At 45.6% G+C, this 24,061-nt stretch overlaps 1 protein-coding gene across 1 annotated transcript in view; it reads left to right on the plus strand.

Annotated features, from left to right (window-relative positions):
• tmem104 (transmembrane protein 104) overlaps positions 1-24,061 on the plus strand; it is a 92,990-nt gene that overhangs the window by 6,187 nt on the left and 62,742 nt on the right. Inside the window, exons 6-8 of the mRNA XM_072442652.1 lie at positions 1,220-1,303; positions 17,907-18,006; positions 22,621-22,717. Coding sequence (XP_072298753.1) covers positions 1,220-1,303; positions 17,907-18,006; positions 22,621-22,717 — 281 coding nt within the window. The remainder of the gene's footprint in view (positions 1-1,219; positions 1,304-17,906; positions 18,007-22,620; positions 22,718-24,061) is intronic.

The following is a 24,061-nucleotide window of genomic DNA, read 5'->3' on the forward strand; positions in this document are numbered from 1 at the left end:
AGACGCACCAACCAAATAATGCATAATAGAATAAAAAAACATAAGTTGCAAAAAGTTGTGGAAATTTACTTACTACTCCAGGACCAAGAACAGACATTTCCTCTTGAAATGCAGTTTAAAATAATAAGAGATGAGAGAACATGGTGAATAGGTGTACGTATGCTAACGCTAACACCTTCAGCTACATGACGCACAGACAGAACTGTGGTAAGTGTCTGGTATGTTAACGTAACATATGAACAGTTATTCAGATAACTATAGCATAAAGAACATGCTAACAAGTTTACCAAAGCATCAGTTTTACCCCAAATCACTAAATCCATAGAATTCTTCTTCCTCTGTGTCACATCTAAACTTATTCTTCTTCTGCGTCGCTTAGAACCTAGAGCGCCCTCTTGTGGTTGTCATGTGTGAAAATAACAAATATCACAAATAAGTCGCTCTGGAGTATAAGTCGCACCCAAAACTATGAACAAAGTTGGTATGCAGTTTTTCTTTTGGCCAGTTTTGAGTATCACGGCTGCACAATATTGAAACTTATCATGATTTGACTTAAAAACTATAATTACTACAATAGCCTTTATCTATGAGTCAAACTGTCAAAATAATAGACAAAACCGAAGCTAAATACATTTCTCTCAAATGGAGGACTTTGATGTTATTGAAACGTTTTTCGAAATATCACCATTTATCCTTATTTGAAAGTTCATTTTTTTCATAAAATAGTTTTTATACCATGAATAATACACTCAATATTCAAATTTAGTGTCAATTCCGACCAACATTCACAGTTTCCTCTACATTTGGGATACATGACACACCTCGAAACGCAGATATTCCTTTTTTGCAGTGCACTCTCTCTATTTTGTTTTTCTATCCAAGCTTTGAACCTCAGCTCAGTTTCAGCTCAGTTCCAGCTCAGTTTCAGCTCAGTTTCAGTTTCAGCTCAGTTTCAGCTCAGTTTCAGTTTCAGCTCAGTTTCAGCTCAGTTTCAGCTCAGTTTCAGCTCAGTTTCAGCTCAGTTTCAGTTTCAGCTCAGTTTCAGTTTCAGCTCAGTTTCAGCTCAGTTTCAGTTTCAGCGTTTCAGTTTCAGTTCCAGCTCAGTTTCAGCGTTTCAGTTTCAGCTCAGTTTCAGCGTTTCAGTTTCAGCTCAGTTTCAGCGTTTCAGTTTCAGTTTCAGCTCAGTTTCACCTCAGTTTCACCTCTGCTGTGCCCTCAGAGCGGTCCGGAGGTCACGTGGATCATTTCGACATCGTGGAGCGGGTCGAGATGGGGCAGATGGCTTCAATGTTCTTCAACAAAGGTAATGAAAGCGACTAATCACTCGCTTCAGCCGCAGAGTCATCTCCACAAAGACGCCGGCCCAGAGCTAATTGAATGTAATCATGTTTGGATGAATTGGCTCTGGGCGTAATCACCAGTGTGAGCTTCAGGCGGTTAATGTCCCTATGAGTTTCTCCTTGAGCGTGGTGTACTTCCTCTCATGAGCGCGGTGTACTCCCTCACACGAGCGCGGTGTACTTCCTCACACGAGCGCGGTGTACTTCCTCACACGAGCGCGGTGTACTTCCTCACACGAGCGCGGTGTACTTCCTCACATGAGCGCGGTGTACTTCCTCATATGAGCGCGGTGTACTTCCTCATATGAGCGCGGTGTACTTCCTCATATGAGTGCGTGAGCGCAGTGTAGTTCCTCATATGAGCGCGGTGTAGTTCCTCATATGAGCGCGGTGTACTTTCTCATATGAGCGCGGTGTACTTCCTCACATGAGCGCGGTGTACTTCCTCAGGAGGGTTGTCAAAAAGCAAAAAACTTATTTATACTAAATCTAGTGCTGGGAAAACGACAGCAACTACACATTTAAGCAATGTGACTCTCGTGTAATAATTTACTGTAATTCACGCTAGTCCAGATAAATGCTCTTTACGTTATGCATTGTCTGGTTATAGTGCTAAATAAGGAATTGGTTCATCCCTTTCTGTTGAATCAGGGACATTGTTCTCTAGGAATCATGGGAAAACACGAGTCACAATCACAGACTCATGTCTGGTACCTGTGCCCAAGACACCGCGCGCCAAAGACCTCAACAGCTTCAGGCCGGTGGCTCTCACGTCCGTCTGATGAAGACACTGGAGCGGCTGGTCCTGGACCTCCACCGTGAGCTCAGCCATGGACCCGTTGCAGTTTGCATACCGGCCTGGCATCGGAGTGGAGGACGCCGTCATCTCCCTGCTGCACCGCTCTCTCTCTCACCTGGAAAAGCCTGGCAGCTTTGTGAGGATCCTGTTCTTCGATCTCTCCAGTGCCTTCAACACCATCCAGCCGCTGCTCCTGAGGGACAAGCTGGAGACGGCTGGTGTGGAGTATGACCTGGCAGAGTGGATCCTGGACGACCTCACAGACCGACCCCAGTTTGGGAGAGCCCGGGACTGTGTGTCTGACACTCGGACCTGCAGTGTGGGGGCGCCCCAGGGCACTGTCCTTGCGCCCTTTCTCTTCACCCTCTACACTGCAGACTTCAGATATGACACGGACAGCTGTGTCCTGCAGAAGTTCTCTGACGACTCTGCCATCATCGGACTCATCACGGACGACGATGATGCGGAGTACAGAGGACTGGCGCAGGACTTTGTGGACTGGTGTCAGCGGAACCACCTCCTCATCAACGCGGGGAATACCAAGGAGATGGTGGTGGACTTCCGCAGACACCACTCCACTGCCCCCTCACCAGTGAACATCCAGGGACGGGACATTGAGAGAGTGGACTCATACAAGTACCTGGGTGTTCATCTGAACCACAAACTGGACTGGACTCATAACACAGACGCACTGTACAGGAAGAGCCAGAGTCGGCTCTACCTCCTGAGGAGACTCAGGTCTTTTGGAGTGACAGGGCCGCTCCTGAAGACCTTCTATGACTCTGGTGGCATCAGCTCCTGTACGGTGTGGCCTGCTGGAGCAGCAGCATCACAGAGAGGGAGAGGAAGAGGCTGGACAGAGTCATCAAGAAGTCCAGCTCCGTCCTGGGCTGTGCTCTGGACTTGGTGCAGGAGGTGGGGGACAGGAGGGTCCTGGCTAGATTCACATCTATGCTTGACCATGAGTCTCACCCCCTGCAGGACACTCTGTCCGCTCTGGAGAGCAGCTTCAGAGACTGATCCACCCTCGCTGTGTGAAGGAGACGTTTCGCAGGTCTTTCCTTCCTGCTGCTGTCAGACTTTATAACAAACACTGTTAGTCCTACTGTGCAATTACTGTCGTGATCACATGCAATGGTATTTATTTATTTATTCATTTTTATCTTTATTATTTTTCCCCTCCATCCCTCGTTGGGAAATTGGAGGTTTTGTCTATAGGAGTTTTTGTTTATAGGAGATTTTCTACTGAGAGTGTTTTTCAAACTTCCTATAAGTGATCTGTTCTTTTCTTCTGTATCTACCTCTGTATCTACCTGCGTTGCATCAATGAAATTTCCCCATGTGGGACAATAAAGGATTATCTTATCTTATCTTATAAAAAGAACAGGTGGACCTTGGAGAAGTGACTTGTTTCTGTGTTGATATATTGTGACAGAAAATACAAAAATGTATTATTTAATGTAATGATTCAATTTATTTTAATTAGGATAGTGCTTATTAATCCACGTGTCAGCACCAGCTTTAACATAAATATTCTATTGACAGCTGCATTTCATCCGTGTTCAACATTCACAGACACTATACATTACAACACATGAAACCTTAAAAACACAGAGACCTCCAGAGCTTTACCTCTGATGTAACAATCCTGGGGAAATTGAACTGGACTGATTTCTGAGGCTCGGAGGGAGCTTAAATACTTTAAAGCTCACAAAATTAACACGAATTATAACAAATTCAGGGATCATCTCAAAATGGGTTGAAGCTGAAAAGACTTAATATTTTTTGTCGGGGGGGGGGGGTTTGAACCTACATTTCGTCTTTTTGTTGCTTTGAAGCTTCAATACATCGTTGTGGCAGTAATTGTTTTGAAATGCTTAAAAACTCTCAGCAACGAGCATTAGGCCAACATTAGGCGGCGAGTGCGGCGCGGAAGCACGACGGGTGCGTGCGGGGGAGCACGGCGCGCTGTGGCGCGCGCGGTGGGCGTCGCCAACGCGGCTGGTGCAGAAAAGTTGGAAAAGCTTTTTTGCGGCAAGACACGGCGCAGCAAATGATCAAGAGATTTGGCTCTAGTAACGTGCTACGTACTGACCGGAAGAAGGATCAACACAAACCCCGTATGAGATTTCGGCCAATCACAGAAGACGTGAGATTCTCACTGTGACAAAAGCACGTGTTCTGCTTCTGTCATTCTGACAGCACGTCTAAGGTCTAAACTCAGGCAATTGACAATTACAGGTTTTGACAAGAAACATTAGTTTCTCACTCTCTAATCCTCTTGAGACTATCTCAATGTGGTCATCTCACAGTTTCGGTTTAATGGGATGTGTCGTAGGGCCCCTAAGGCTCCTAGGGCCCGTGGACCATGTGGATTGAGTAAACAAGCATGTGCGACAGGTGACATTATTTGGAGAGTTCATAACTTCTAAATATAAACTTACCAAAGGATGTTCAGGGATGTTCACTAGAGGTGAGCAGGGTGTATCAAGCTACTATCGTTTTATCAACGCGTAAAATTTTATGTGAAGCCAGACAAAGTCTTTTCGGGGGGAGGGGGTCCAGAGAGAGATGAAAAAAAGGATTTTCAGCTTCAACCCATTTTGAGATGATCCCTTACTTAATATTGTATAAAATAGTAAAAAGAAAAAGTAAAAAAAGGGGTCCAAGGTCTCGTATGTTGTGTTTGTAGTTAGGGGTCAAAGGTCTCGTATGTTGTGTTTGTAGTTAGGGGTCAAAGGTCGTGTCTAGAGGGAATATAATGTCTGTTTCCTGGGTGTTTCACCTTCTGTTGTGATGTGGACCTTACACAACATGACCACTAGATGGAGCAGTCGCAGTGTGCTCCCACAGCCTGTGCTTGTGTTTTCATTGTCAGGGCACAAAGAGGCATAAAGGTAAAAGAAGAGGAGAAAATGTACAGAAACATTAGACTAAAAAAAGGTTAAACTGTGAAATTGATCTTAAAGTGAAGGAAATGTGAAAATGAAGCAATTAAGGAGCTGCCACACCAAGGAGAAGCGTGCCCTCCACCTGTTTCTCCTTTAATGTCCTCTCTCACGTGGACACAGGTGAGCCACGTGAGCACCCATCGATTCTCCGGAGCCTCCCCCCTCGCCCTCGCCCTCCCCCCTCCCCCGCCCCCGTCCCGCGGGGCTTTCGGCTCCAATCACAAGCGAATGAGATCGGCACGGCGCCCGAACACGGCTCCTCTATCTGCCCTCGGCTTTAGACGCCGCATGACCGAATATCACATCAGCAGTGCACCACTTTAGAGCGGCCCAGAGCGGCCCGCCCAGAGCAGCCCAGAGCGGCCCGCCCAGAGCAGCCCAGAGCGTTTATTCATCTGACGTTTTCTTAAATCGGTCGGCTAATTGTCTTTGTATACAACATGCCATAAAGAATGTTTCAAGATTGTTTTTTTCATATTAAACCTTTATTTTCCATTCAGTTTTATTTTGTCTTATTGAATACAAGTGAAAATAGCTTTAAATATTAATTTACAATAGGGCTGAAATGATCATTGTCAAGACATTTCATAATAAAGACGGCGGCTTTATTGAATGAGAATGTCAACACTTTATTTTCAACACTTTATTCGTAACTCTTCACCATCTTGAAGCTTTCAGTCGCCACATTTTCACCTTTATTTGGTCAATAATGTATTTAAAACGTCAGTGTACCATAGAAGTGATCGTTTGACTTGTCGACTAATTGGAAAAATAAGTGCTCACTTCTAAAATAATCCTCAGTCCTACAGAACAACACAGACTTTGAATCATTTAACACAAAAGCAAAAAGATATATTGGAAATGACCGAATCGTGATTAAAATTCTCATTGTGAGATGAGACATCACTTTGGCCAAGGTCAAAGTGATGGTCTCCTCTCACAATAACACAAACACTTTCACGCTAAACGTCTTTGAATTTGTCCAGTGTGGGATTTACACGTCTGGTCATTCTCCCCGGTGTTTTTAAAGATGCTGGTGTTGGAAATCCAATGGCCCGTGACTGAACTCTGGAGCACACACTTGATAACGTGGTGAACGGGGGCGGGGCCTGTCGCGTTTATGAGTTTTCTCAGATTGAAAGCCCTGAACGGTAAATAGCTTCAGTGTCCATCACGCTCCGTTAAAGTCCAAGAACGTAAATGTCCCCCCCGCCCCCCGCCGCATCACCCTCCCCCCCTCCTCCTCTTGCAACGTCACGCGCAATAAAGCAACAAGGCTGATGCAGCGCCGCGTTAGTCTGGACAAAGTTACTTTAATTTACCTTTTGCTTTCTTCTTTCAGTGGTCAGCAGTCCTGCCCACATAGTGTCCAGTTCTACAGGAAAATACTACTTTATTTATCGCAAGAACAAGAGTGCAAAGTGCATAACAAGAATAAAGTGTTGGGAAATATAGAAGGGGGCGCAAAAACTCTGCCAAGCAAAAACAAATATTTAAAAAAAAATATTTATTTTTTTCCCCGAGGGAGGCGCTGTTGGCATTCAATATTCTAGCCTGTTCTGTCTATCCAAAGGTGATACCCCTGACTTGCTAAAATACGTAACACACTGCTTTCAATTTCGATTTTCTCCTTTCGTTAGATTTATTTGTCAATTCCAAAATAGTGTTTGGATACATAGAAGGGGGCACAAAAAACTCAAAAAAACAAAAACAAATCCAGAGGGGGTGCCCCCCCCCCGCAGTGCCTCCCCAGGCACCCGCCTATCCGGCCTAGTGGAAGGGCCGGCCCTGAGCAGTCCTGCCCACATAGTGTCCGGTGGTCAGCGGTCCTGTCCACATAGTGTTCAGCGGTCAGGCCCACATAGTGACCAGTGGTCAGCGGTCCTGCCCACATAGTGTTCAGCGGTCAGGCCCACATAGTGTCCAGTGGTCAGGCCCACATAGTGTCCAGTGGTCAGCGGTCCTGCCCACATAGTGTTCAGCGGTCCTGTCCACATAGTGTCCAGTGGTCAGCAGTCCTGCCCACATAGTGTCCAGTGGTCAGCAGTCCCGCTCTACATCTAATATCTATAATGTAAACATCTGTATTCATGTTTGCTTCTCAGGGGGAAGGGGGATTGGTTAAATGAGTTTGTCTCTCTCTCTGAGGCTGGCCAATAGGAGGAGTGGGCGTGGCTTCATTTCCGTCATGGTAGATGATCGCATATGTTAACTTGATGTAAATGTTCTAGTGTCACATGGGTTTCGTTAGAGCCTGTGAAGTGTCAGTCACAGGACTCACTTGTGCTGCTAATTAAAGCTGTCCAGCTGTGACGGAGACAGTTAGAGGACATCAGGACTCGCTCAGGACTGGACCAGGACCACGTGAGTCCAGGTTTGGACCAAAGCCACGATCCTTCACCAGCTTGACCCGGACTCATGACAGAAACGAACCTCAGACCGCGCCTTAAACTCGATTATAGGACTCCCAGAGGGCACAGCGCTGACCCAGCCTGAATCAGCATTTATCTCACTCTGTTATAAAACTAAAGGTATAATACTGTCCACAGTGTCCTTGCACTCCTGAAATGTCCCCATATTTAGATAATATTCAAATATGTTTAACTCTTCTTTGACACAAATCTTTTTGTTTAACATTAAATTATGTAGAAAACCACCTCAGAGACGGAGCAACTCTGAAATGATTAGAATGAAACAACGCTATTATTGTTTGGCTTCAAGAAGTCACATGTTGCAGACGTCATATGACCGGACACGCCCTCTGCACCGGACACACCCTCAAAGCTTTCAAGAGCACGGACTTTGTGTCTGATCCTAAAATAAAACACCCGGACAGTTGGAAATGAGGCTCCTTAAAACTGTCTGCAGTAGGCTAACGTTTATTAGCATAGCCACCAGCATTAGCCGTCTGCTAACGACCTGAAACAGCTCCGCCTCAGTCTGCAGTGACCTCTGTAAGTCCACTGGTCCTGACCACAGGAACACATTTGTGGAATGAGGGATTACACTGACAGCCCACAGTGAACATGCAGCTTTTGTCCTCCGGGTGGCTGTAGACACAGTGAACATGCAGCTTTTGTCCTCCGGGTGGCAGTAGACACAGTGAACATGCAGCTTTTGTCCTCCGGGTGGCAGTAGACACAGTGAACATGCAGCTTTTGTCCTCCGGGTGGCAGTAGACACAGTGCACATGCAGCTTTTGTCCTCCGGGTGGCAGTAGACACAGTGAACATGCAGCTTTTGTCCTCTGGGTGGCAGTAGACACAGTGAATATGCAGCTTTTGTCCTCCGGGTGGCAGTAGAGTGTGTCACATCACTTCAGACACATGTGTAGCACAATTTGAGAGCTTTACAATCATTGAAATTAATTAAATTCCCAAACAAACACAAAAACATAATTAATCCGTTAAAGGCGCAATGCACGATTTTTCGGCGATTTGAGAACACAGGTGGAAGTGCCCATGCGCACTCCCCCGTGTGGACTGATACAACACACACGTGCATTTGTTTATTAGCGCGACGGATCACATCGCATCTCTCGTCTCCCGTAGATTTCCGTCTTCTTCTGCGTCAGCTCGAACAGTCTTTCTCCGTCTTCATTTTGTCCCGTACACTGAGGGAACTATATTATGATCGATCAATGCGCTTAGACACGCGGAAACGTGGGGACGAGCTGCAAGCGGCTACAGGTGAGCGGTAGGTGCGTTTTATGATTGATACGTGGCAGGACTAATCGCCAGTCCACGCCACAAGGAAATAAGACTCAGATTTGGGCCAAAAAATCGTTCCTTCAACCTTTTAAAAGTGAAAAATATAGATAAAGTTGCAAAACTAAACAAAACCATTTTCAGCCGAGATTTGAACATTTCCACAGTGAAATTGTTGCGTAAAATCTGAGCTAAAAATTTTACATTTAACGACATTTGATTTTTATTGCACTTTTTGGAGAGAAAAAAGTTTTCCCCGAAAATACTGAACCCTGATTACTGAATTGCATCTTTCTTTCAAAATAGTCTTTTTAAAAACGTGACGATGTAAATGCAAGTAACACAACATCTATCTGAGTGTATAATCACACACAGATTTACACACTCATGTATCTGACCATATATAAAACATCTGTCCAATGATCCAATCACTGCAGCCTCTGTTCCTTTGACTTGTCCTTTCTTTCTCTCACTCCCCTCTGCACTTCCTCAGAATACTAATTAACTCTTAACGAGAGCCACTCTGCGCCGCCATCTTTAATACTCCACTGACTTTTACTCAAATGTCAAACTTGTGCATCAAGAGCCTGTGTGAAGTCAACACAGAGAGTACTTAAACGTGACTTCAAAGTAATATCACTCAAGTAGAAGTACACAGAGTTAAAAAGTATTTGGTGAAACTACTAAAGTAATAGTGTTTGGAAGAGTCATCATTGGACATGACATCTTAAGGTTAATGTAACTGGAAGGACAAAACATTTGATTAAGCCAAGACTGTGACTCAAGTAAGAGCTCTGTTACTTCAAAAAAACATGTGAACGGTAAGTACATGAATATAGTCACTGGAATGTAAGAGTAGTACGCATCTTTGTTAACGAACTGAGCGCTGCGGCTGCTCAGAAGACGAACCAAACACTCGCGTACGCTTTGTCAAACGCTTGGGTTCATTTGGAAGCACCGGCGTTGCCACGGCGAGCTGTAATTAAGAAGTCAAGTCGATACAAAACAATGAGGCGTCGTTTAATATCGTTTCGTTATGAATCCGCTTGTTGGAGTGTGACCGAGGAGATTGAACTCATACATTCTGTTCGATCCAGAGGGAGACGCTCGGCCGTCGCTACACTTCTCAAACCCGGCTAAAGCTAGATTGATTCTAAAGCTAGATTGATTCACAGTTTGTGTCGCGCTCTGGAGTCGAGTTCGACGTGCTATCCGTCTGCCGTGGCTCGGGTTGAAACTGTTTCAGTAGATTGCGTCGCGCTGATTGGGCAAAGCGTCACCATCTTTTCCATCCGTCTTACAGAGCTTAACAACAACACAATCGCGCGATAATGGCGTGATATGTTTGCAGTCCAATGAGTTGACTCGTGCTCGTTATTCGTGGTTGAGGGTCAAGAAGGCAGTTTTATATTTCTGTTGAATCAGCTTTTTGACCTTTGATCGCTTCCTCCTTGTTCCGCTAAAACAGATCCAATCCCGATGTCTACATGTGCGTCCAGCGGCGTCTCCGCGTTCGTTTCAGTTTGTGTCCGAGCAGTCTCATTGCTATGGTTACGTCCACATTTCTGCCGCGCCCTTTTGGTACAGTTGGTTAAAAACATCAACAACATGTCACTCTTTCGGCACAACTTTATCAACAACCGCCTTGTTCGCTGGGTTTTACGTGCACGCTAGGGAAGCCGAGTAACCGCGTGTTCACCGCCACACTTCGACTTCAACGCGTCCGTGTAACGTTGTGTTCCTGCCGCTGTTCGATCACGGCACAAGCCTCGGACGTTTAACCGCGCAATCACAAATGGCCAGGGAAATGCGTTTGGACGTTTGCTCTTCCGTTTTAGATCGACAGCGATGACGAATGGCGCTCCCTCCTTAGCAGCTTCCCTGTGTAGGCAGGCTGAGAAATAGATTTTCAAAGTTAGTGGCCCCCCAACAATTTCAGGGGCCCACAAGCGCACGCGGCATCGCTGCGTCATAAGAACAAGACATGTAAAACAATTTAAAGTACTTTTATCTTTTATTTGATCACACTTTGAGCACAAATACTGAATTTCTATAAACCAGAGATCATGATCATTCAATACTGTTTAATTTAATATAACAATATTTCTTGGCTACAAAATAAATACATTTGACACAAGGAGATCTTGTATGTTCTGCAGCAGGAATAAATAAAATCATCCATCCATCTTCTTCCGCTTTATCTGGGGCCGGGTCGCGGGGGCAGCAGTCTGAGCAGGGACTCCCAGACTTCCCTCTCCCCAGACACTTCCTCCAACTCCTCCGGGGGGATCCCGAGGCGTTTCCAGACCAGCCAGTGTGTCCTGGGTCTTCCCCGCGGCCTCTTCCCGGTGGGACATGCCTGAAACACCTCCCGAGGGAGGCGCCCAGGAGGCAACCGGAACAGATGCCCGAGCCACCTCAGCTGGCTCCTCTCGACGTGGAGGAGCAGCGGCTCTGCTCCGAGCTCCCCCCGTGTGACCGAGCTCCTCACCTTATCTCTAAGGGAGCGCCCAGCCACCCGGCGGAGGAAACTCATTTTGACCGCTTGTATCCGCGATCTCGTTCTTTCGGTCATTACCCAAAGCTCATGACCATAGGTGAGGGTAGGAACGTAGACCGACTGGTAAATTGAGGGCTTTGCCTTTCGACTCCGCTCCCTCTTTACCACAACGGTCCGATGTAGCGACTGCATCACTGCAGATAAATAAAATCACAGTCTACAAAATAACCTGAGTACAGACACGGCAAGGTGATCTTATGTTTTATAATAAATATTCTGAATCATAATCTTCTTGTCAGGGAACAAATCAAGTATCAATATTGTTAAAATAGTAGCTTGTAAGAGTTCTGTTAAATACCAAAGCTTGTCAAATAAATACCTGTGGCTTGTTGTATCCCTTTTGAGGAAAAGCCAAACACACCGTGCAGTACAACAATCCAGCTCCTTGTCGTACTGATGCAGGGGACAGGTGTGTCCCACCACTCCATATACTGTCTGTCCCTTTCAGTCTTCTCATAATCATTTTTTTTTTTTTTTCTTCTGTTCTTCTGTAACTTTTTGTCTTTTGGGTGGTGGGGGTTTTCCCCCTTCAAGGCACTTCCACATCAACACAGTTTTTGTTGTAAACAACTTTACTCAGTCCGCTATTCAGTCTTCACTTTTGCCGGAAAATTACACCGGGCATTTCCGAGGGGACACGAACGCGACACGAACGCAGCGGCCAATCAGAAGCCCGCTTTAACGGACCCCGCTCGGCCAATGAGAAGCGAGAAGACTGTGAAGTGGGCATGTCTGTCAAAACGAAACTTAAGTGATGAAAATGCCCCGAATATGGCCAAATTGCTAGTTAAATCTTGATTTTAGATACAGGGGCACGGCGGGCCCCCTCCTAATTCAAACCGCCGGCCTGCCGGAGATTTGACTGCTTGCGGGCCCCCGTCTATTTCGCGGCCTGGTAGGTCCAATGCAGTGCGATTAAACCGGTTCTAGAATGTCTGAAAATCAAATGGTCAACGTAAATGAGATGTACGGCGGCCTAAAGTGCGGTCGTGTGTACGAAATCTGTTTTTATTGGCAATTATAGTTACAAAGTTTAATCGCTAAGGCTGAGCAAAAAAATATGTCTGTTTGCCGTAACCCGAACAACCCCGTATAAAACTAGCAAACTGAAGAAAAAAAATATGCATTTTGTCAAAATGATGCCAAATATTTGTTTTGGTCTTATATCTCGCCAACTCACCGACTGTTTTTTCAAAAAAGCGCTGTTGAATAATTTTGTATCACTGGAATTCGCTAGAAATACTTTAAAGCCGAAAATGTCGCGAAAACAGTCCAGAAATGAATCTTAACACAAAGGAGAATGTCTCATTGACTGTTGAAGCCCGACCCCTGGCGGTCACTGCGGGTCACTGGCAGAATAAAAAAATGGCGACGATTTGGATATTTTTTTGCCTTCGAAGTAAAAAAAAAAAGAAATAATCTACCGACCGACCCACTTGAAAAATGTTGGGTCGGGTTACAGCAAACATACAATTTATTTGGGGCCGCCTAATGCTTAAGTACAAGCCCCCGTCCGCATCCACTCGGTTCTTGGAGCTGCATGTCGACCGGGACAGGAGTGTGTTGACCGCTTCTCTGGACAGGAAACGAGACAAGGATCGGACCAAGAGCGTTCTCTAAGTTGTGCACGTGAACCCAGGGAACGCAATTGCACATTAAACTACTGATTGCTTCGCTCTTCGTCAGGCTAACTTGTCTCGCTCTTGCATTTCCTGGACTCCTCCTGACCACAGAGGGATTCTTCAATGACAATATTCACACTGGCCTTAGCGATTTCACTCAAAACGCTGGCGCCCTGTAATTTGAAACTTATTTCACAGCTCCGGGACCCGCGCATCGCTTAAGATAATCAGCAGCTCTCGTAATAATCGAGTGCGACACTGAAGATATGACACAAAGGAACAAGTGCGCCGCTTTCATTATCTGCAGCGTGTCCTAGATGAAGAGATAAAAACGGGATATTAACATCTTGTCTCCGGCTCTTTGACCCAAATGGCTTCCTTTCTTGTGGGAATAATAAGGACACGCTCACAAATCAAATCTCCCAAAGCAGCAGCGGCATTAGCCAAATGTCACCAAAATAAAGAGTGGAAACGTGCCATTAACTGAATGTGCTTTGAATACGACGGCGCCGCCACCGGAGACCAGGCATGACCACCGGAGACCAGGCATGACCACCGGAGACCAGGCATGACCACCGGAGACCAGGCATGACCACCGGAGACCAGACATGACCACTGCACGCACTTAGTTTAAGATGAAAGACATGTTTTGAGAGACAATAATAAAGGTTAATGTTAGTTGGCCCAAGAACAGCACAGAACATGAAGGTTCCATTACCCATGATGAACTCGACGAATGTCCACCTTTGTCTGATCCTGGGTCGGTACTTCTGACCGATCGATCGCTTAGCAACTCTGCTAGTACGGTCATATTTGGAGGACTTCAGGGCCAGTTCCTTGTGTTTTTGCTTCCATAATCCCGTCCGGGCGTCGCCATGCAGCGTCATCCTTCTTCCGGTCGTATCAGTGACTCAGAGCTACCGACCTCAAAGAGAAAATGAGTTCTAAACAGACTAAAAAGTTGTTTTCGGGCCGTCCAGGAGTCGGTGCAGTGTTGACCTGTTGGTCACGTGAACGTTGGACATTTTACACACATCAATCTGCTTTAGAGCGTGTTTTAGCAGCGAGACTTCCCTCGTTCTCCATTTAAACCAACAGAGTTCCCACTGGACCGGAAGCGCCATTACAACGAAAGCGCTGATCACGTGGGAAAAGTGGGTGGAATAAGGTCAATAGCCGTTAGCATTAGCCCCCAAAAAACACAAGTTATAAATAATTAAGAGGGTGCCGGCTTGAGTCACGGTTGAGTGTGTAGACATTTTGGTTATTTTATTCGCGTGTAAAACTGGCCTCTACTTTTTCATATCCGTGAGACCAGATAAATGATATTCCATGAAATACATTCCACAAAATAAACTTGTTATACTCTTTTATATGGGGATTGGCTTTATTTTGTGCGTGAAGGAAGTAACGTTTGGTTGGCATCGGCGAGCCAAGTGATCGGACCGTGCGCCATCGAGAAGTACAGGACGCTAGAGGAATTACTGCCATGGTAACCTGTAGAAAGTATCGCACAGTTCCAGCTCCAAGATTCATTTCTACTGAAGAACTCAAGCAAACTCACACAATTTGATGTTCTGGTGTTATTTTTGCTACTGCAGTCAACCTCAACCTTGATCGTGACCGGTTCTACAAAGGGGAAATATCTGTACGAATGCTAAATACAAACACATTCAAACAATTGGCAGTAATAATAGACAGTAGGTAGTGGCTCGGAATGTCGAGATTGTTAGTTTAATTGATGATTATTTAGGTCAGAATATAAACGTAAGAACTAAAAATAATAATCGTGAAAATTTTGGAAGCAAAATGAGGTATTTTTAGTTCAATCTATCGTCCAAGAAATTACCTAAATATAAATAACTTTTTTTTTATCTTGCGGTTTTTGGCACATATAACTTTATTTTGTCTTTCAGAAAGTTACATTTCATAAAGTTTGATGGATAAGTTTGTTACATGGGAATGAAAGAGAATTAAATATTTGACTGTCGTTTCGTCACAGTCTCAATAATCGCGAATAATCCTTAAATCTGGATTTTTTTTCTTACAATAATCGTGACACTGAACTTTGACGTTGTGACCTCATTGGCTGTGGTTGACCTTCAGATCTTGGTGTTGGTCACTGGTAAGAAGACGTTTCATTAGAATTATATTCAAATGAAACGAGCCTCTTAATTGGTCAAAACTTTTCTATTCACTCGCTTAAACATTCACTGACAGTTGATTGGTTAACCATGGACATTCCCACTCCACACAGAATGACTGGGAATCGAACCACAAACCCTCTTGGTGACCGCATCTGCTGCTGGGAACAGTCCAGACGTGGGGCCCTTCAGGCTTTGCCCAGCGTTTAGCCCAAAAATAACATTGGCTCGGATTAATTCAGCCGTCAATTTCAGACACATCTAAATCTGTCGACAAGAATGAGTGTGAAGTTAGTGAAATGGCCTCGAGGGCAGATGCTTGAGAGTCGCCGTCCAAACCATGACAGAGGAACATCCTTCACGCGCACATTAACTTTTAATTAAGACTATTAATATTTGTCCTGGCGCGTCGTGGTGGTGATGGAGCGACGTGACAGAGAAGGACCCAAGTGATACAGGCAGATGTGAGGAAGTACAGTCTATCCATGACGACGTGTTTGTGCTCTACACAGACGACGTGTTTGTGATGACGTGTTTGTGCTCTACACAGACGACGTGTTTGTGCTCTACACAGACGACGTGTTTGTGCTCTACACAGACGACGTGTTTGTGCTCTACACAGACGACGTGTTTGTGCTCTACACAGACGACGTGTTTGTGCTCTACACAGACGACGTGTTTGTGCTCTACACAGACAACGTGTTTGTGCTCTACACAGACGACGTGTTTGTGCTCTACACAGACGACGTGTTTGTGACGACGTGTTTATGCTCTACACAGACGCCGTGTTTGTGCTCTACACAGACGACGTGTTTGTGACGACGTGTTTATGCTCTACACAGACGACGTGTTTGTGCTCTACACAGACGACGTGTTTGTGCTCTACACAGACGACGTGTTTGTGCTCTACACAGACGACGTGTTTGTGCTCTACACAGACGACGTGTTTGTGCTCTACACAGACGACGTGTTTGTGCTCTACACAGACGACGTGTTTGTGCTCTACACAGACGACGTGTTTGTGCTCTACACAGACGACGTGTTTGTGCTCTACACAGACGACGTGTTTGTGCTCTACACAGACGACGTGTTTGTGCTCTACACAGACGACGTGTTTGTGCTCTACACAGACGACGTGTTTGTGCTCTACACAGACGACGTGTTTGTGACGACGTGTTTGTGCTCTACACAGACGACGTGTTTATGCTCTACACAGACGACGTGTTTGTGACGACCTGTTTATGCTCTACACAGACAACGTGTTTGTGCTCTACACAGACAACGTGTTTGTGCTCTACACAGACAACGTGTTTGTGCTCTACACAGACGACGTGTTTGTGCTCTACACAGACGACGTGTTTGTGCTCTACACAGACGACGTGTTTGTGACGACGTGTTTGTGCTCTACACAGACGACGTGTTTATGCTCTACACAGACGACGTGTTTGTGACGACCTGTTTATGCTCTACACAGACAACGTGTTTGTGCTCTACACAGACAACGTGTTTGTGCTCTACACAGACAACGTGTTTGTGCTCTACACAGACGACGTGTTTGTGCTCTACACAGACGACGTGTTTGTGCTCTACACAGACGACGTGTTTGTGACGACCTGTTTATGCTCTACACAGACAACGTGTTTGTGCTCTACACAGACAACGTGTTTGTGCTCTACACAGACAACGTGTTTGTGCTCTACACAGACGTAGAGTGTAGACGTACACGTGTGCCATACTTGGCTGTGATTGGATGGTTCCATTACATTTGAACAGCCAGAGCGACTGGCAAAAGCTCCTTTTGTAACAAGCTGATGTTTGCATCTCTATCCACATCTTTCCACAGGAGAATCGGTGCATTGTTGACTTGTTGGTCACATGATCATTGACGTTGCTATTATTATTTTATCGTTCTTTGTCTTTTGTTGCACCTTGACGCCGAGACAAGTTCTTATGTTTGTGAACTTTGTTCAAAAGACAACGTTCTCCTTAAAGGCGCAATGGACGATTTTTCGGCGATTTGAGAACGCAGGTGGAAGAGCCCATGCGCACTCCCCCGTGCGGACTGATACAACACACACGTGCGTTTGTTTATTAGCGCGACGGATCACATCGCGTCTCCCGTAGATTTTCGTCTCTTATGAGTCAGCTCGAACAGTCTTTCTCCGTCTTAATTTTGTCCCGTACACTGAGGGACCTATATTATGATAAATCAATGCGCTTAGAGACGCGGAACCTGCTGCTCTAGGAGGACGAGCCACACGCGGCTGCAGGTGAGCAGTAGGTGCGTTTTATGATTGATACGTGGCAGGACTAATTGGCAGTCCATGCCACGAGGAAATAAGACTCAGATTTGGGCCAAAAAAATCGTCCATTCAACCTTTAAGTGAAGGTGTTGACTCTAGCTGTCCATAGCTTTAAGGACATATTATTCAAAATGTACTTTTCTGAGCTTTTAACCACATTTAAGTCCTTGGCCAAGACACTTCAGCCACTTGGCCTCTAGAGCTGGTATAAGATGTTGAATCGTGTGTGTGTGTCTGTGTGTGTGTGTGTGTGTCTGTCTGTCTCTGTCTGTCTGTCTGTGTCTGTGTCTGTGTGTCATGTCCTTGTTCATTGTTCATTCATCTTATAGTCTTTCATTCATGGTCCAAACATCTAAGACTTTTGCTTGTGTGTCTGTGTCTCTGTGTCTGTGTCTGTGTCTCTGTGTGTGTGTGTGTGTGTGTGTGTGCGTCTCATGTCTCATGGTCCAAACATCTGAGGCTCTTGCTTGTGTGTTTCAGTTGGAGTGAACATGTTCTACATCTGTCTGATCGTGTATCTTTATGGGGACCTGGCCATTTATGCTGCAGCCGTCCCCATCTCGCTCATGGAGGTTGCCTGGTGAGTGCTCTCTGTCCACATTTACATATGAATACATGATACTCTTCAGATCTTTGTCATCACAGATACAAGACAAGCATGTACTTGTTTTTAACAGATCTTTGATTGTATTTTGTGTCCCTGTAAACCAGGGCCTCATTTAGCCCAAAGACTTATGAGCTCGTCTGTTTGTCAATAAAGTTTTCTTGACCTCTTCCCCTCCCCTCGGCGTCAGCGCCGCCCCGAGACACGATTTTATTAACTCGGGATAAAGTTTTCATATCAGCACCGGCCCTGCCTCGAGGAGCAAACGGGAAAAGACACTGGACGTTCCACACACACTGGACGTTTCACACACACTGGACGTTTCTCACACACTAGACGTTTCACACACTGGACGTTTCACACACACTTTTATTCAGATCAATATGAACGAAATACAGTCAAGTGCGAAATGAACCCAGTCCAATACTAATCCGGCACTAACAGCATTTAAAATACATTCTCTTGATATATCAAAAAGAGTTTTGAGTTTTATAGTTGATGAAACACTGGAAATAGTAAAGGTTTTGTTACGTAGCCGCACTGTGTAACTTTTAGCCAAAAAACTGACCAACATAACAACAAAAAACTGCCTCCTGACTGAGCTTGCCCTTGTTTCTATTTACTATATTTTATTTATTTATTTATTCATATTGTTTCAGATTGTATTAGTCTGAAGGCTTTATTATCAGCTGTGGTGTGAAATGGGGAGAGAGGGGACAGACATTCAGCACAGTCTGGTTTAGTGTAGGCTCAGTAGTGCTGAAAAAACTAACTTTTCTATTGGAACAACAAAGTGCACACTAATTATAATTTTAATACGAGACTGTTGAGATTTACATTTGTGTAAATAAATGAATAAAGAAAACCAACGACTAAGGGCGGGGCTGACGAGGAAGGGCGGTGGCGACGACCGATTTCCTTTAACAATAAGGACGTGAAATACAATCTTTACGTTTTAATATAATGCCACATATAATACGCACAATGATCTACTATATCTCACTGTTTTTTAATTCCTTTGTTTACTTGACCACCAATCATCAAAACGCTGAATAATAAGTCTTCTTTCTCTAAACAAGAAACATCATTTTTTAGATAAATATGCCAAAAATATTCAGTATGTCGACGCACCTCATGTTCAGTTGATGATGATGTCTGTGTTTCTGAGATAAAACTCATCCAAACCTGGTCAAACGTGAATCTGACTGTGATTCTAGTCGTATTTGTCTTTCTTATAAATAAAGTTGATATATTGAAGAGTGTCAGACGGTTTGATCTCTTCTTCTTTCTTTGCTCTTCTGCTGCTGGATCCAAACTTTAAATTCATTTGGAGCTGAACAGATTGTCTCCGGCTTCAGACGCCGGGCTCCGGGTCCTGGACGTGTTTACTCTGATTCAAATGTGTGAAATGGAGAGAAGTCTGAAGGTCCTGGAGCGTTTAAGGAGCTTCACCTGGTGTTCAGTTCAAGCGTGACACTCATGACTCTTTTTACTAAACATAAACACTTTTACTGTGTTTGAAGAGTTCACGTTCTCCACATGTTTGATCACATTTTACACAAATGAACACGACGACGCAAACTGTTTAAGACGCCACCATCTCACTCTAAACCATCACCATGGACACAGGGGGTGGCTCTAAACCATCGCCATGGACACAGGGGGTGGATTTAAACCATCGCCATGGACACAGTAGGTGGCTCTAAACCATCGCCATAGACACGGGGTGGATCTAAACCATTGCCATGGACACAGGGGGTGGCTCTAAACCATCGCCATGGACACAGGGGGTGGATTTAAACCATCGCCATGGACACAGTAGGTGGCTCTAAACCATCACCATAGACACGGGGTGGCTCTAAACCATCGTCATTGACACAGTAGGTGGATCTAAACCATCGCTATGGACACGGGGTGGATCCAAACCATCGCCATGGACACAGGGGGTGGCTCTAAATCATCGCCATGGACACAGGGGGTGGATCTAAACCATCGCCATGGACACGGGGTGGATCTAAACCATCGCCATGGACACAGGGGGTGGATCTAAACCATCGCCATGGACACGGGGTGGATCTAAACCATCGCCATGGACACAGGGGGTGGATCTATACCATCGCCATGGACACAGGGGGTGGCTCTAAATCATCGCCATGGACACAGGGGGTGGCTCTAAATCATCGCCATGGACACAGGGGGTGGATCTAAACCATCGCCATGGACACGGGGGGTGGATCTAAACCATCGCCATGGACACGGGGGGTGGATCTAAACCATCGCCATGGACACGGGGTGGATCTAAACCATCGCCATGGACACGGGGTGGATCTAAACCATCGCCATGGACACAGTAGGTGGCTCTAAACCATCATAATGGACACAGGGGGTGGATCTAAACCATCGCCATGGACACAGTAGGTGGCTCTAAACCATCGTAATGGACACAGGGGGTGGATCTAAACCATCGCCATGGACACAGGGGGTGGATCTAAACCATCGTAATGGACACAGTAGGTGGATCTAAACCATCGCCATGGACACAGTAGGTGGCTCTAAACCATCGTAATGGACACAGGGGGTGGATCTAAACCATCGTAATGGACACAGTAGGTGGATCTAAACCATCGCCATGGACACAGTAGGTGGCTCTAAACCATCGTAATGGACACAGGGGGTGGATCTAAACCATCGTAATGGACACAGTAGGTGGCTCTAAACCATCGTAATGGACACAGGGGGTGGATCTAAACCATCGTAATGGACACAGTAGGTGGCTCTAAACCATCATAATGGACACAGGGGGTGGATCTAAACCATCGCCATGGACACAGTAGGTGGCTCTAAACCATCGTAATGGACACAGGGGGTGGATCTAAACCATCGCCATGGACACAGTAGGTGGCTCTAAACCATCGTAATGGACACAGGGGGTGGATCTAAACCATCGTAATGGACACAGGGGGTGGATCTATACCATCGCCATGGACACAGGGGGTGGATCTAAACCATCGTAATGGACACAGGGGGTGGATCTATACCATCGCCATGAACTCAGGGGGTGGATCTAAACCAGGGGTGGGCAATCTTTTTGACTCGAGGGCCACATTGGGTTCTAAAATTTGACCGGGGGGCCGGGCCAGGAAAATATGGTGTGTTTGTGTGAACTAAATACTATAAATTACACGCAAGATTTGACCTGTAACTTGTAACAAAGCAACCAAATGCAAGGCTCAATGTATAAATTGTAGCTTTAGACCTGCTTTAGACCCGCTTTAGAACAAATCACAGCTGTCTCTAGTGTCCCCTCTGTCCCCTCTGTCCTTGATGACTCTGTGTGAGCTGATTTACCTGTGTCTTCACATCTAGATCATCTGCTCCCGAGCGCGTACTCATCGAGTGAGTGTGACGTTGTGACATGAGATATTTACACAGAAATTGGTCCAGATAATGATGCACATGTGTCTTTTGACTTGTGAGTCAGGTCTGGCCAAAAAAGTTTAATTTACACAATAGTGACATGCCAGGCGCGCGCCTGCGGTCTGCTGCGCTGCTGGACTAATAAGACTAATTTCTCAGTGAATATGATTCTGATTGTAATAAAACACACAGCGTTTTGAAACTAAAACTCTAGAGAACCGACGTGTCCCCTTGACAGTGCTTCTACTGTCCACAAGAGTCTTCTACAGTGTGTCAAACTCTGGCGCTTCCTGCTTGATTGCCCCCGGTGGCTGTTTGTGGTGAATTTTATTTTCTTAGATGTTCTTGTGTGCGCGTACTATGTGCGAGCAGAGCGCAATTGCGCAGGCGCGCAGTTTAGAGGGAACAATGTCATCTCTTGGGGAAATGTGGGCATTACAGGCGAAAGGTAAAATGAACGGCCAGCCACAGTATCGTGAATTTGAATCCCAACTCCGACATTTGCTGCATATCTTTTTTTCTCATTCCATCTACTGTCTAATAAAGCCTACAGCCCAAAAAAAAAAAAAAAAATTAAAAAAAAAAAAAAAAAATTAATATTACTTGGACAAGCTTGGCGGGCCGGATGTGGCCCGCGGGCCGTAGTTTGCCCACCCCTGATCTAAACCATCGCCATGGACACAATAAAATGGATGACTCAAATGGAAAAAATTACACTTTTAAAAAACAATGGACAAAATGGGACAATTATTGAAACATTTTTTAAAATATTTTTTAATTTCTTATGCCACTCCCTAATTTTCTACGTTTACTCCTTTACTTACCTTATGTTCTCCCTGGTCCAAATTGTTATCTGTGTTTTTTGTGATTTAAATTTTTTGTGTTTTTTGTTTTTTTATTTTGGATTTCCTGTGTGTGTTTGTTTTGTTTTTTGTGTGTTTGTTAGTGTTTTTTGTGTGTTTTTTGTATTTTTTGTTTGTGTTTTTAGATTTTTTTTAAAATACGTCAATACTGAGAGGATGATTTTGTTCTCTGATGATTGTGATTACACTGGCACAAAACATTTGACCGTTACTGAAACATGAATAATTGTGTACATAATAAAAGTGCCTCTGACCTGAGCGTTTGTGACCTTGTTGCCGTGGTCATCTGATGGATCCGTCTGTTTCTCAGTGGGAATCACTCGTGCAGCGCGGGCAGTGTGAAGTACAACGACACCGACCTCTGTTGGGGCCCCGTCACCAGGAAGGACGCTTACAGGGTCTTTCTGGTGAGTTATGCTTATTTATTTATTTTTTTTGCTCGGATTTACGACTCGCCAGACTCTAAAAAGCACGTGTCACCTGAGGCTTTTCAGAGTCGAAATGTTTCTGGGAATTTGTGATCACAGAGTTTGGAAAAGGAACAGAATTGTCCTTTAGAGGTTTGGGATGAGACTCATTTTCCACGAGACGAGCTTTTGGTTTCATTTATTGTGCTGTTACTGTATTTTATATTGTGGATTGTTGAAGCGTAACTCGCCTGCACTAAACCTTTATCTTTGTCCAAACCAGATATGAGATCGCTGTGTTTGTATTTGATTTGATGTTTGTTTGAGTAAATCTGCATTTGAGGTTTGAGTGTGTTTTGTGACGTATGATGCAGCAACTTGATTAAAAATGTTTTTTGTTTTACTTGGTTAAAGTCGGACTCTGTTAAATATGAACATAACAGGCAAAACCAAGATTAAATTTAGTCTTTTTCATTAGAAAACACACATTTTCATTAAACACGTACTAGTTTTAGCATTTTTCTTACGTAACATTTTTTTATTTTTATCAGTTCTTTTTTAAGCATTTTCTTTTCAGCACCGACCCCGCTTTTACCCAACCCCAGCCCCGCCTTTACCCAGCCCCAACCCGCCTTTATCCAGCCCCAACCCGCCTTTATCCAGCCCCGACCCCGCCTTTACACAGCCCCGACCCCGCCTTTACCCAGCCCCGACCCCGCTTTTACCCAGCTCCGGCCCCGCTTTTACCCAGCTCCGGTCCCGCCTTTACCCAGCCCCGCCTTTATCCAGCCCCGACCGTGCCTTTACCCAACCCCGACCCCGCCTTTACCCAGCCCCAACACCGCTTTTACCCAGCTCAGGCCCCTCTTTTACCCAGCCCCGGCCCCGCCTTTATCCAGCCCCGACCACGCCTTTACCCAGCCCCGCCTTTACTCTGTCCCGCCTTTACCCAGCCCCGCCTTCCCCCAGCCCTGACCCCGTCTTCACCCAGCCCCGCCTTTACTCAGGCCCGACCCAGCATTTAGCCAGCCCCGGCCCCGCCTTTACCCATCCCCGACCCCGCCTTTACACAGGCCCCGACCCCGGCTTTACCCAACCCCTACCCCGCCTTTACCCAACCCCTACCCCGCCTTTACCCAGCCCCGGCCAAGCCTTTACCCAGCCCCGGCCCCGCCTTTACCCTGCCCCGACCCAGCCTATACTCAGCCCCGACCCGCCTTTACCCAGCCCCGACTCCACCTTTACACAGCCCCTACCCCGCCTTTACCCAGCCCCCACCCCGACATGACCCCGACCCTGTTTCTGTGCCAGTGCCAGATTCAAGTGCCACTCATCACCTACATC

This window comes from Eucyclogobius newberryi, unplaced genomic scaffold (assembly GCF_026437365.1).
Source record: "Eucyclogobius newberryi isolate DKJ021-1_F unplaced genomic scaffold, fEucNew1.0.hap1 SCAF_13, whole genome shotgun sequence".
NCBI classification, from domain to species: domain Eukaryota; kingdom Metazoa; phylum Chordata; class Actinopteri; order Gobiiformes; family Gobiidae; genus Eucyclogobius; species Eucyclogobius newberryi.